The following is a 13,840-nucleotide window of genomic DNA, read 5'->3' on the forward strand; positions in this document are numbered from 1 at the left end:
CGAATAGTTTTTATGGGATTTCAAAAAGCTCTCTTCTCGCAAGTAGCTGGCGACAGTTTTGGGGGAATTTGATTGTGTTAGCGACTGTATTGAGGAATTTAATGCTAGTCTGGCAACAGCGTTCGCACGGGAACAGACCGTGATTAAGTGTTGATAGCAAATCATACAACAATGAGCAATATCGAATGAATTGAAATTCAGTTGCTTTTGGGTATATGAATGAAACGTTGTGGTATCAGAGCGGATACATTAAATTTGTCAAAAAAAAAAAAAATTCTAAAAAAATAACAGAATGGAATGGTTAAGAAACACTTTATGTATTGCCGTACAACCCAAACAGAATTTTCATTTTCGTTACCTGAGTGAACTGAAAAGCACCCATGGTGCTCTAATTGGACAACAACCACAGAGTATAGCGCATCAGGATCGAACAAGCACAACTCCCCTTGGGAGTGATCTTTCACCCACCATTAGGTTACAACTGCCAGCCAATGCCCATCTGGACGACTATCAGAATAAACGCGACTTCTATGTGCTGTGCTCACTTCACAGTTATGCAAACAATGAACCCTACTCACTCTCACCACATTTGCTGATGCCAAAAGGAGAGACAGAGGAAAGCTATGATTTTATATTCGCCAAAATGGATGAGAATCCCTTGGATCCATGCGAAAGAACCTGGCAATTAAAGGATTACGTAATTGTCCGGCTTAAAACGGGTAACAATTTTGAGAACTATGAAAAATCGTTGCTCCAGAAGAAAACTCATTATGAAGATTTGCATCTCCCAATGGTTTTTGATGGACTTAATGGAAATATGGACATGAATGACAAGCGAAGCGTTAAATTAAGTGGCGTTTTAAATGTAAGTAAGAGTAAATTTAAGAAAAACCAAGCCCAACCAAGCGCATTTCGCTGTGCCCTCGTTAACAAAGGACACAACCAGAAAAATTAATCTGCTGATATCAGCAAACACTGTCTGCTGATATACAAAATAAACAAGTAAGAGCGTGCTAAATTCGGCCGGGCCGAAACTTATATACCCTCCACCATGGTCGCATCTGTTGAGTTCTTTGCGCAGTATCTGTTTTTAGCCAAACAAAGTATAATGAATAAGGACGGAGGAGCAGCTATATCAAGTTATAGTCCGATTCGGGGCTCATGAAGCGAAATAGGGAGATCGGTTTATATGGGAGCTGTATCAAGCTATAGATCGATTCTGACCATATTGCACACGTATGTTGAAGGCCATGAAAGGAGCCGTTGAACAAAATTTGTGCCAAATCGGATGAGAATTGCGCCCTCTAGAGGCTCAAGAAGTCAAAACCGAAGATCGGTTTATATGGCAGCTATATCAGGTTATGAACCGATTAGGACCATACTTCGCACAGTTATTGGAAGTAATATGAAACCACTACGCGCACAATTTCAGTCAAATCGGACGAGAATTGCGCTCTCTAGAGGCTCAAGAAGTCAAGACCCAAGATCGGTTTATGTGGCAGCTATATCAGGTTATGGACCGATTAGGACCATGCTTCGCACAGTTGTTGGAAGTGATATCAAAACATTATGCGCAAAATTTCAGTCAAATCGGACGAGAATTGCGCCCTCTAGAGGCTCAAGAAATCAAGACCCAAGATCGGTTTATGTGGCAGCTATATCAGGTTATGGAGCGATTAGGACCATACTTCGCACAGTTTTTGGAAGTAATATGAAACCACTATGTGCACAATTTCTGTCAAATCGGACGAGAATTGCGCCCTCTAGAGGCTCAAGAAGTCAAGACCCAAGATCGGTTTATATGGCAGCTATATCAGGTTATGGACCGATTAGGGCCATACTTCGCAAAGTTATTGGAAGTAATATGTAACCACTATGTGCAAAATTTCAGTCAAATCGAACGAGAATTGCGCCCCCTAGAGGCTCAAGAAGTCAAGACCAAAGATCGGTTTGTATGGCAGGAAGGGAAGAGGTTTCCGATCGGATACCTGAGATGAACCTTGAAGTCGAGTGCGAGGCACTGCTACCAGAGGCACAGTCTTAGATTGACGAAACCCAAGTATTGCCATCTGAAAGATCATGTTACACGAATGGATCAAAGCTAGAGAACAGAGTGGGCCTGGGAGTCTACATTGAGATCTGTTTTAGACTGCCTGACCATAATTACGGTCCTGCAGACGGAGATCCGGGCGATCAGGGAATGCGAGGACGTCAAGTGTGAACATCTTTACCGACAGTAAAATTGTTGCCATAAGGCCAATAATAACCAGGGCGGTAAGGTCAAGAACAGTCTTGCAGTGTAAGAAGGAGATTAACGCCTTCTCTGAGGATGGCAAAATCCGTATCGTTTGAGTGCTGGGCCATGACGGACCATGAGAGACATTGGAGCATTTCCTTTGTGAATGCCTGGCTTTCGCGTACAACAGATACCGGTACTTAGGTGGAGGCACAATATCAGACCTGAACTAACTTAGGGGAGTGGTATTGAAAACAATTAAGGATTATGTAAATAGCACGGAATTCCTAACGTAAAATTTTCTTTTTTGAGGTTACTTTTTAGTTTTTAGAGCGCACAACAAACCAACTACTGGCTTAGGTGTATGTTCATAATGGCATGGGGCGGATTAATATCTGCACCCTCTTTTCAACCTAACCTAACCTTTTCAAAATATTCCCCAGAGACAGGACCCCTTTCGAGTTCTACTAATATGCGCCGGATACATTTCTTCAGCAGGTCCTTAAACTTTTCCATTTTATTTGTTGCTACGAGAATCTATTCCCGTGGCGTTCCGTAGGTCCATTATTATACCTCTGCACAAGAAAGGCGACGCGATGTAGGTCTGCGTTAAGTTTTCCTATGCAGTCGTCTACATTGTCCACAAAGCCGCTTTGAAAAAGCTGCACGTCATCAGCATACATCATAATCTGACCGTGTGCTAGTTGACGAGGCAAGTGGTTCGCATATAATGAAAAAAAGAAGTGGACCTTTAATAGAGCCTTGGGGATCCCCCTTAGGTACAAACCAGGGGTTAGATAATATATTCCCTGCGCATACAGACTGCCGTCTATCGCTCAGATACGACATAATCAGACTCGTTGTCGTTGATGCAAAATTAAAAAAAATTCCATAGTTTCATGCGTAAATTCAGGTGATCAACCGTGTCGAAGACTGTTCGTTACCTTACCGTCCTGGTTGTTATTGCCCTTATGGCAATTTTACTGTCGGTAAAGATGTTCACACTCAAAGTTCTTGCGTTAGCACCGCGCGATCTCCGCCTGCAGGACCGTATTATGGTCAGGCAGTCTAAAACAGATCTCAGTCCCTGGGTTCTCAATGTAGACCCCTAGGCCCACTCTGTCCTTTAGCTTTGATTCATCCGTGTAACATGATCTTCCAGATGGCAATACTAGGGATCCGTCAATCCAAGACTGTGCCGCTGGCAGCAGTGCCTCGCACTCGACTTCAAGATTCATCTCAAGTATGCGATCGGAAACCTCTCCACTTCCTTCCAGGTTTCCTATCGTCGCCTCGATTATACCGCGATGGTATGAGCTGCTCCCATCCTCAATACATTCTCCCATCGTCTTAAATCTCATAGCCGCAGTGGCTGCCTCACACTTAATCTGTATGTCAATGGGTCGGATATCTAGAATAGTCTCCAGTGCCCTAGTGGGTGTGGTCCTCATCGCTTCGCCTATGCCTAGGCAAATATTTTTCACCAAGGAAGCCCGGCACAGGCTGCAACTTTGAGCTTTAATCTGTGAGCTACTGGTTGCAGATAGTGGAATGCTCCATACGGAGTAGCTGCAATGGACAATCAGCGATATCGAGCGGAGAGTCTCAGCAAGAGACCGGGCGGCACTGACTCTTGTAAAAATACTGAGTGCCTATAATGCCCGATATGACAAGGCGAGATATTGGCGCCTTTAAATAAACAATGGCCACCCTGTTCCCAGTGCAGGATTTACCCATATGAAGCTCAATATGAGCAATTTTTTATAGAAAAATTGGAAAAAACCCCTCGAGTTCTCAAAACGCAAAGTCCTGAACCCCATTTGGATAAAATTTGTTTGCATCAAACCATATTTTTAGCCTCCATAGCCAATTTACTTAAAAATGGTGATGTGAAAACTACCTTTGCCCGAAATGGGTATTTTGGGTATTTACTTAAATATTTCGGAGACGGAACGTGTTTCCGTGCCCAACGTTTAGATTTGTACACATAAAATCGGGCATTACCATAAAAACTCAAAAGGCAAAGACATACTTACCATTTTTTTTTTAAGATAACTCTCCTTAATAAATGGAAAACTTACCTGAAATGGAAGAAGACAAAGTATTAAGAATTAGTAAACTTTAAATTAAGATTAAGCGAAGAATAATACTGGCAAAGAGATGCTACTTTGGACTAAGTAAGCAGTTTAGAAACAAAGCCACCACTCGACAGATAAAAATTACACAATACAAGACACTGATACTACCCGTGCTGTTATAGGGTTCTGAAGCATGGGTACTTGTGAAAGCATATGAGGTAGTACTTGGAGTATTTGAGAGAAAGATTCTTTGTAAAATGTATGGACCAGTTTGCGTTAACGGAGAATATAGGCGACATATGAACCACGAGCTGTATGAGCTGTATGACGACGATAGCATAGTTACACGCATCAAAATACAACGGCTGCTTTGCCTAGGTCATGTTGTCAGAATGGATGAAGAAGCTCCAATATTTTGATGTATGCAGATGATGTAAAGATCTTCAGAACAACTAGAGACTCTGATGAACAGTGTTATCTTCAGTAGGACCTTGATACTCTTTACGAATAATCAAGAATAACCTCTCTTAAAACTAGCCACTTTTTGGGTTCCAATCAACTTGAAGTAGTCTATAGCCTTAAAGACCTTGGATTTCTTCGGTCTACAACGCTTAAACTTCCATCAACACATCTCAATGGTTGTAAAAGCACAAAGCACGTAGTGCTCCTGGCTTCATGAAACGCTGCAGTAAAGAGTTCAAGCGCCTTACTTTACTCCTTCAAAAGTTAGCGTGCTTCGACAGACAGACGGACGGACAGGGCTAGATCGACTGACGATCAAGAATATATAGACCTTATGGGGTCTTAGACGCATATTTTGAGGTGTTACAAACAGAATGACGAAACTATTAGTATACCCCCATCCTTAATATGCAGGAAAATATTTTTCACCAAAGAGAAAGTTTCCTTAAAAAGTTGGCAAGTTTATCATTTTTAAACTTGGTTTGCTAATCTTTGGCTCGAAACTTTAAAATTCGGACACAATTTTTTTGAGTGTGTAGAAAAATTACATCGGAATACTTTAATACATGGAATTTTTTTCTCCAACAAATCCAATTGGATTCCTTTGATTTTAGGTCTGCTTGGGTTTCACCATTTTCGAAAAGGACTTCTATCAAAACAGCTACAGTCTGTACAAGGAGACTATCTATTCGCATAACATCTTTCATGGCGATGACTTGAACATTCATCATTTGTGCAATACCAAGGGTTCAGTTAGCGGTGGTCTCAACGTAACACTTCTCATGAAACTCTATTCGGGCTATGATTACAATATACACATGGTGTATCTGGATCCGATAACTGGAGCTACCATCTGGGAGCATACACAACCCGTAAATCCCGAGAAAATATTTAGCAATGCAGCCATAACATTCGAGTTGCCCACGGGTCCCGACGTACCTGATGTCGAAGAATTCAAAGTGCATTTGGAGGTTGTGGTGGGCCAGAGTACCTATAAAAGTCAAGCGGTACCATTTTTCTATCAAAATATTAACGAATATGGTCCGTCCCGCAAACGGCAACGCTTGGACAACGATTATGACATCACGACAAACACGGAAATTTCATTTGATCTCTCATTTCTCGATGATATCATGCCCAATACAAGTCGCAGTCAAAGTCAACATGCGGAGTCAGATAATGGAATTTATGTGTCACGTGACTGCGTGCCCAGGCCATTGGATAAAGAGGTCAGCAAATGCCCAGAGAATATTTCGCAAACAATTTCACAAAGAGAAATAAAAGTAGGAATATCACAAGTAATTGAGGCCTTTTTCAAGAGCGCCAAAAGAACTAAAGAAATTCCGCTCATCAAGGAATGCGACAAATGTAAGTCCAATTAAGAACGCCAGCCAAATCCTTTCCTATACAAATTTTCCCATATTTTTCATTTCAGTTGGAAACACCATCTTTCATGCGGCCATTATGGATGAAAAGTCACTATTGGTCTTCTATCGTCATATGAAGGATTCGACCCCACATAAAGAGATACTCAAAGTTCGCAACCATTTCCGCCACAATCTGTTGCACTATGCCTGCATTCGCAATAAGGCCAATGCCATCAAGCCTTTGGTGGGAATCGGATGTGATCTTCAGCAACAGGATTGGCAAGGACGCACACCTTTACATTTGGCCATTGAAAATGCTCACAAGGAATGCATTTCAAAGTTTGAACATTTGCTAGAAATTTATCACCAATATCCCGAAGAGGTGCAAGAGAAGTTCATCAAAATGTTCAATGTGTACGACCATCTAGGCCATACCATAGTGCATTCGGCGGTCAAGGCAGGGCTAACGACACTCTTCGAAGCCATGCTGAAATTTTGTCAAGCCCACAACATGGACATAACACGGCATGAGATTTTGGGCAGTGGCGATTCTGTCATACATTTGATTGCAAAAGGAAATTTAATAGACATGGTACCACTGGTGAAGCAGTACATTCCCAACTATTTAACCATACAAAACTATGCAGGAGAAAACGTGCCGAATTTAGTGGATTTATCGCAGATGTCTGAATTATTGAAAGTTGATTGAAGAAGCAAAAAAAAAAATTTTTTTATTTTCTTGAATGTTATGTAGCAGTACAGAAACTAAAATCGCAGCAACTGCTTTTTTGTTTTTTTAACTAAAAGCGTTATTATGTAGCCTTTCTGCAAACCAAAACCTTTTTACACAGAAAAAAAATATTCAATTAAAATTTTAACTGAAAATAAAAATGTATTATTTCATAAAAACTAGTTTACTCTTATTGTACTCGTCGCGTAACGCCTGGGTTCGAATCCTGGCGAGACCATCAGAAAACATTTTCAGCGGTGGCAACATTTGTGAGGTAATATGCCATGTAAAACTTCTCTCCAAAGAGGTGTCGCTCTGCGGCACGCCGATCGGGCTCGGCTCTATAAAAAGGAGGCCCCGTATCATTGAGCTTAAACATGAATCGGACTACACTTATTGGTAGGTGAGAAGTTTGCCTATGTTCCTTAGTGGAATGGTCATGGGCAAAATTTGCAATTTAGTTGAAATTTAGCAAAAATTTATTTATTGGGTTGCCCAAAAAGTAATTGCGGATTTTTTAAAAGAAAGTAAATGCATTTTTAATAAAACTTAGAATGAACTTTAATCAAATATACTTTTTTTACACTTTTTTTCTAAAGCAAGCTAAAAGTAACAGCTGATAACTGACAGAAGAAAGAATGCAATTACAGAGTCACAACGCCGACTATTGAAAAATCCGCAATTACTTTTTGGGCAACCCTAGTTATTAGTGTAGGTCGGCTGGAATTGTAAATGGGCCATTCGCTCCATGTTTTGATATAGCTGCCATATAAACCGATGTTGAATTTTAACTTTTTGAGCCTCTTAAGGCTCAAGCCGTTGTACAAAATTTCAGACAAATAATTACGCCCCCTAGAGGCTCAAGAAGTCAAGACCCCAGATCGGTTTATATAACAGCTATATCATGTTTTACACCGATTTGAACCATACTTAGCACAGTTCTTGGAAGTTATAACGAAACACGTCATACCGAATTTCAACCAAATCGGATGAGAATTGCGACCTCTAGAAGCTCAAGAAGTCAAGATTCAAGATCGATTTAAATGGCATCTATATCAGGTTATGGACCGTTTTGAACCATACTTGGCACATTTGCTGGAAGTCATAACAAAACACTTTATGCTAAATTTCAGCCAAATCGTAAGAGAATTGCGCCTTCTAGTGGCTTAAGAAGTCAAGACCCCAAATCGGTTTATGAGGCAGCTATATCATGTTATACACCGATTTTAACCATACTTGGCAGTTGTTGGTGGTCATAACAAAACACTTCATGCTAAATTTCAGCCAAATCGTATGAGAATTGCGCCCTCTAGTGGCTCAAGAAGTCAAGATTCAAGATCGATTTAAACGGCTGCTATATCAGGTTATGGACCGATTTGAACCGCATTTGGCACAGTTGTTGGAAGTGGTAACAGAACGCCACATGGCATATTTCAGCGAAATCGGACATAAATTGCAGCTCGTAAGGGCTCAAGAAGGCAAATCGGGAAATCTGTTTATATGGCAGCTATATCCAAATCTGAACCGATATGGCCCATTAGCAATCCCCAATCCGACCTACATCAATATTAAGTATCTGTGCAAAATTTCAAGCGTCTGGCTTCACCCGTTCGACCACTATCGTGATTTCGACAGGCGGACGGACGGTTGGACATGGCAAGATCGACTCAGGATGTCAAGACGATCAAGAATATATTCACCCAAATGGGGTCCTAGATCATTATTTCGAGGTGTTACAAACGGAATGGTAGCATTTCTTGACATTGAAAGTGCTTTCGGTAATGTAAAACCGACGTCAATCATGAAAGAGTTGGAGGGTCTAGGCTTTAACTCTACCGTAAGAAAGTTTATTAATGACTTACTTACTAAAAGATGCATTACGGCAGGCTTGATATCTGTGGATCTAAAAAGATGGGTCAGCGAGAAATACCTCAAGTAGATGTACTGTCTGCTCTACTTTGGAATATAGCCATTAACAATATATTATTGTCTTTGGAAGAAAATGGTGAGAAAGTGATCACGTATGCTGATGACTTCGCTAATGCGGTTAGGGGAAAGTTTCCCAGCGCTCTAAGAGATAGAGACTTCGGAAAGCTCTACGTGCGTAAATCCGTGCAAGACAGAAGTAGTTTTTTTTCAGCAGGAGATACAGGTTGCCTACAGTGGCACCTGCCTCCTTTGGAGCAGAGAATGTTCCATTTACATAAAACGCAAAATACCTGGGTGTTTTGTTGGGCGGGAAATATAACTTTAAATTCAACATTTTGGAAAGGGCAAGAAAGGCAACTCTTGCCCTATACACCTCCAAGAGAGCCATTGGCAAAAGTGGGGGGTTTAGAGTACGCGTCATACACTGGGTATACATTGCAGTTGTTAGACCTGCATGTGGAGGTGGCGATCCTTCTGTATGTGAGGAAGCTCGTTCCGGTCCAAAGGACCGATCGCAATCGGAACAGGGTGGCCATTGGTTATTTTAAGGCGCCAATAATCCGCCTTGTCGTATCGAACATCATAGGTACTCAGTACTTGTGCAACAGCCGGTGCCCCCCCTCCTCTCACTGAGACTCTCCGCTCGATACCGTATGGATACCGATACCATATGGAGCAATCCACTATCCGCAACCTGTGGACGCGTCCGGTAGCTCGCATCTAAGCTTCTCGTGAGAGCAATGAGCACCACACAGATTGATTCCAGCCTGTGTGGTGCTCACAGCTATCCCTTGCCGGGATGCTATATGGTGCTGTGGTCTGGTGGACGGCTCTTTAAAAGTCTGATAACTATTTTTATAGCGTGCCTAGGACTTGCATATACTCCGAAAATATGGCAGGAGGCCAGGCAAGGTGGTGTTTATACCCAAGCCCAGCAAGGTAAGTTATGCTACACCAAAGGTGTACGGGCATTCTAGATACCATGATAAAGAGTAGGACATTCAGCGAACTGCTTATATGCAAACATCATGCCTATGCCTAGATAAAAGTCGATGGAGACTGCCCTGCACGAGGTTTTGCAAAAAATAGAAGAATCCTTCGATGCCAAAACGTACACACTGGCGATATGCATTGACATCGAGGGGCCTTTTAACAATGTGCAGACCGACACACTGATCCAATCCTTAGACCAGCATCGGGTGGACCCGGTCCTTAGGGGCTGGATAAACCATATGCTAAGGAACAGGTGGATATATGGCGGGTCCCATGGCATAAACATAAGGGAGAAAGTGGCACAGGGCACGCAACAGGTCGGTATTTCATCGCCACTGCTTTGGGTGAGCATTATAAATAACCCATTATGGATGCTGACTGAGGAGGGATTTGAGCCCGTCTATTATGCAGACGATGTTATATTACTTCTAAGGGCTAAGGATCCGAACCAGCTATGCAGAAGGGTCAAAAGGGTCTTGCATATGGCATATGACTGGGCTAGACCCAGAGGTCTCAATGTTAACCCAGAGAAGACAGAAATATGCCTGTTCACAAGAAAGACGAAGGTGGGCCAATTTAACGCACCACGTTTCCTCAACGAAACGATTTCGATATCTGACAAGGTCAAATACTTAGGTGTGATCTTGGACAGGAAACTGAATTGAATTGGTCACATTCAGGAGCGTACTGAGAAGGCTAATAGATTTCGAGCCCGTAGGCTCGAAATGAGGCCTGAATCTGAACACAGTCCACTGGCTCTACAGCAGCGTGATTAGACCAATACTTACTTACGCCTCAGTAGTTTGGTGAACTGCTATGGAGGAAAAGGTCAACATAAGGATCATACAACAGCTTCAGAGAACATGTTGTCATGGCATAGGCGAAGCGATGAGGACCACGCCCACTAGGGCACTGAAGACTAATCTATAGATCCGACCCATTGACATACAGATTAAGTGTGAGGCAGCCACTACGGCTATGAGACTTAAGGCGATGGGAGAATGGATGGAGGATGGGAGGATGGAGCTCATACCATCGCAGTATAATCGAGACGACGATAGGAAACCTGGAAGGAAGTGGAGAGGTTTCCAATCGGATACCTGGGATGAACCTTGAGGTCGAATGCGAGGCGCTGCTGCCAGCGACACAGTCTTTAATTGACGGAACCCTAGTATTGAGAGATCGGGAGATCGGTCTATATAACAGCTATATTCAAATATGGTCCGATTTGGCCCGTTCAAGAACTTAACCAGCGTGCATCAAAAAGACGTATCTGTGCCACATTTCGGTTCAATATCTCAATTTTTGAAGGCTCAAGAGTGATTACAACAGACGGACGGACAGACACACGGACATGGTTAAATCGTCTTAGAATTGTAGGACAATCCGAAATAAATATACTTTGTAGGTTCGAAAATTGATATTTCGATGTGTTGCACACGGAATCACTAAATGAATATACCGCCTATCCTACGGTGATGGGCATAAAAAGTTATATCAGAGAGCGCCGGGAATTGCCCGGTTAACAAGTTGTTTGTAGATGACGCATACAATGGGATTGACACATGGCGAACACTTTCAATACTCGTACAGGAGCCGATTTGAACAGCCGAATTGTAGAACTGAATGCCAATCTGACAGCAACGTTCGCACGGGAACTGCCCTCGACTAATAAAGTGCAGATAACACAAAAATAACACACACAATGTATAACACAACAGCAAATGAAAAGTTATACATTTCAACTTCAGTTATCTTATAGTATTTGAATTAAACGGTACTGCGTAAACCGGCTACATCAGAATTATTCTTTAGTTCACTAGCGGAGAATGGAACCGTTTTTAGGCAACACATTAAGAATTACCATACAACCAAAGCAAAATTTTCATTTTCGCTACCTGCGTGAACTGAAAGACTCTCATGGTGTTTTAATTGGACAAGAACCACTGAGTTCAGGGCTTCAGTGTGGAACAACCAAATCTTCAATTGAGTGTGATCCCTCACCCACCATTAAGTTACAACTGCCAGCCAATGCCTATCTGGACGATAATCGAAATAAACGCGACTTCTATGTGCTGTGCTCACTTCACAGTTATTTTAATAATGAACCCCACTCACTCTCGCCCCATTTGCTGATTAAAAAGGGGCAGACAGAGAAAATCCATGAATTCATATTCGTCAAAATGGAAGAGAATCCCTCGGATCCATGCGAGAGAACATGCCAATTAAAGAATTACGTTATTCTCCGTCCTAAAATGGGTAAAAAATTTGAGAACTACAAAAAATCGTTGCGGCAGAAGCAAAATCATTATCAAAGTTTGCAACTCCCATTGGATTTTGATGGACTTAAAGGAAAATTGGACATAAATGACCCGGAAAGCCTTAAAATTAGTGGCGTTTTAAATGTAAGTTACGGGAAAAGTTAAGGAAGCATTCGCTTTTTGAATGGCATAGATAAGCCAAACCACAAAACTAGTAAAAGTTCATAACCATAGAGGCTCAAGTAGCCAAATTAGGTGATCGGTAATTGACCGAGCTATACCTCTGCAATTTTGATGATTTGCGTAACTGCACCACAAATGCCCAGACTCTATACAGAGAAGGTACACTAAGGATGTGTGAAAAGACGGACTTGGTTAAGCCGAATCAGTGGGAATTTCTAAGGCGAGCTATACGTAAACCGAACGCCATAGTACTTTGAATTAGAGATGTGAGCGTGAGTGATTTTCTACTCACACCCACGCAGGCTCACGACAAAAATCTTACTCACGCACGACTTTTTTATGTCGACTCAGGCTCACGATGCAATAATTTTACTCTCGAAACATTCACGGGTCACGATTGATTGCGAAAATACTTTTGCATGAAGCAAATAACATTTTTATACCCTCCACCATAGGATGGGGGGTATACTAATTTCGTCATTCTGTTTGTAACTACTCGAAATATTCGTCTGAGACCCCATAAAGTATTGGGTTGCCTAAAAAGTAATTGCGGATTTTTCAAAAGATGTGTGCGGTCTAGCGTTGTCCTGGTGGAATATGACACCTTTACGATTGACCAATTCTGGTCGCTTCTCCTTGATGGCTGTATTCAATTTGTCCAATTGTTGACAGTAAACATCCGAATTAATCGTTTGATTCCTTGGAAGCAGCTCAAAATATACCACACCCTTCCAATCCCACCAGACAGACAGCATAACCTTCTTTTGGTGGATATCAGCCTTTGAAGTGGTTTGAGCTGGTTCACCATGCTTGGACCAAGATCGTTTTCGACTAACGTTGTTGTAAACAATCCATTTTTCATCTCCAGTTATGATTCGTTTTAAAAACGGATCGAAGTCATTGCGTTTAAGGTGCATATCACAAGCGTTGATTCGGTTTGTTAAATGAATTTCTTTCAATACATGTGGTACCCATATTAAAATTGACGCCAAACAAATAAATGTAAAAAAAATTTCGCGCACTTTTTTTCTAATGCAAGCTAAAAGTAACAGCTGATAACTGACAGAAGAAAGAATGCAATTACAGAGTCACAAGCCGTTGAAAAAATTTGTCAACGCCGACTATATTACTACTATATTACCGACAATTACTTTTTGGGCAACCCAATATATATATTCTTGATCGTCGCGAGATTTTTGTCGATCTAGCTATGTCCGTCCGTCTGTCCGTCCGTCCATCCGTCTGTCTGTCGAAAGCACGCTAACTTCCGAAGGAGTAAAGGTAGCCGCTTGAAATTTTGCAAATGGGCCATATCGGTCCATGTTTTGATATAGCTGCCATATAAACCGATCTGAGGTCATGACTTCTTGAGCCTTTAGAGTGCGCAATTCTTATCCGATTGGAATGAAATTTGGCACGACTTGTTTTGTTATGATATCCAACAACTGTGCCAAGTGTGGTTTAAATCGGTCCATAACCTGATATATCTGCCATATAAACCGATCTTGGGTCTTGACTTCTTGAGCTTTTAGAGTGCGCAATTCTTATTCGATTGGAATGAAATTTGGCACGACTTGTTTTATTATGATATCCAACAACTG

The 13,840-nt window shown here is 41.7% G+C and overlaps 2 protein-coding genes across 3 annotated transcripts in view; one reads left to right on the forward strand and one right to left on the reverse strand.

Annotated features, from left to right (window-relative positions):
• The window catches only part of LOC106082749 (probable beta-hexosaminidase fdl), a 367,897-nt gene that overhangs the window by 248,754 nt on the left and 105,303 nt on the right, over window positions 1-13,840 (reverse strand). The gene's annotated exons all lie outside the window — the stretch shown is intronic.
• On the forward strand, window positions 195-7,055 carry LOC106082751 (nuclear factor NF-kappa-B p110 subunit). The gene is made up of 3 exons (XM_013245470.2): window positions 195-865; window positions 5,391-6,144; window positions 6,212-7,055. Exons 1-3 carry the CDS (start codon window positions 293-295, stop codon window positions 6,850-6,852), a joined length of 1,968 nt encoding a protein of 655 aa, XP_013100924.2. The 5' UTR covers window positions 195-292; the 3' UTR covers window positions 6,853-7,055.

Source organism: Stomoxys calcitrans, chromosome 5, assembly GCF_963082655.1.
Source record: "Stomoxys calcitrans chromosome 5, idStoCalc2.1, whole genome shotgun sequence".
Classification (NCBI taxonomy): domain Eukaryota; kingdom Metazoa; phylum Arthropoda; class Insecta; order Diptera; family Muscidae; genus Stomoxys; species Stomoxys calcitrans.

Coding starts and splice junctions, on each gene's coding strand:
- LOC106082751 (XM_013245470.2), top strand. CDS start 293: ATGGAATGGTTAAGAAACACTTTATGTATTGCCGTACAACCCAAACAG. Junction 866..5,390: donor AATTAAGTGGCGTTTTAAAT/GTAAGTAAGAGT, acceptor CTTTGATTTTAG/GTCTGCTTGGGTTTCACCAT. Junction 6,145..6,211: donor CATCAAGGAATGCGACAAAT/GTAAGTCCAATT, acceptor TTTTCATTTCAG/TTGGAAACACCATCTTTCAT.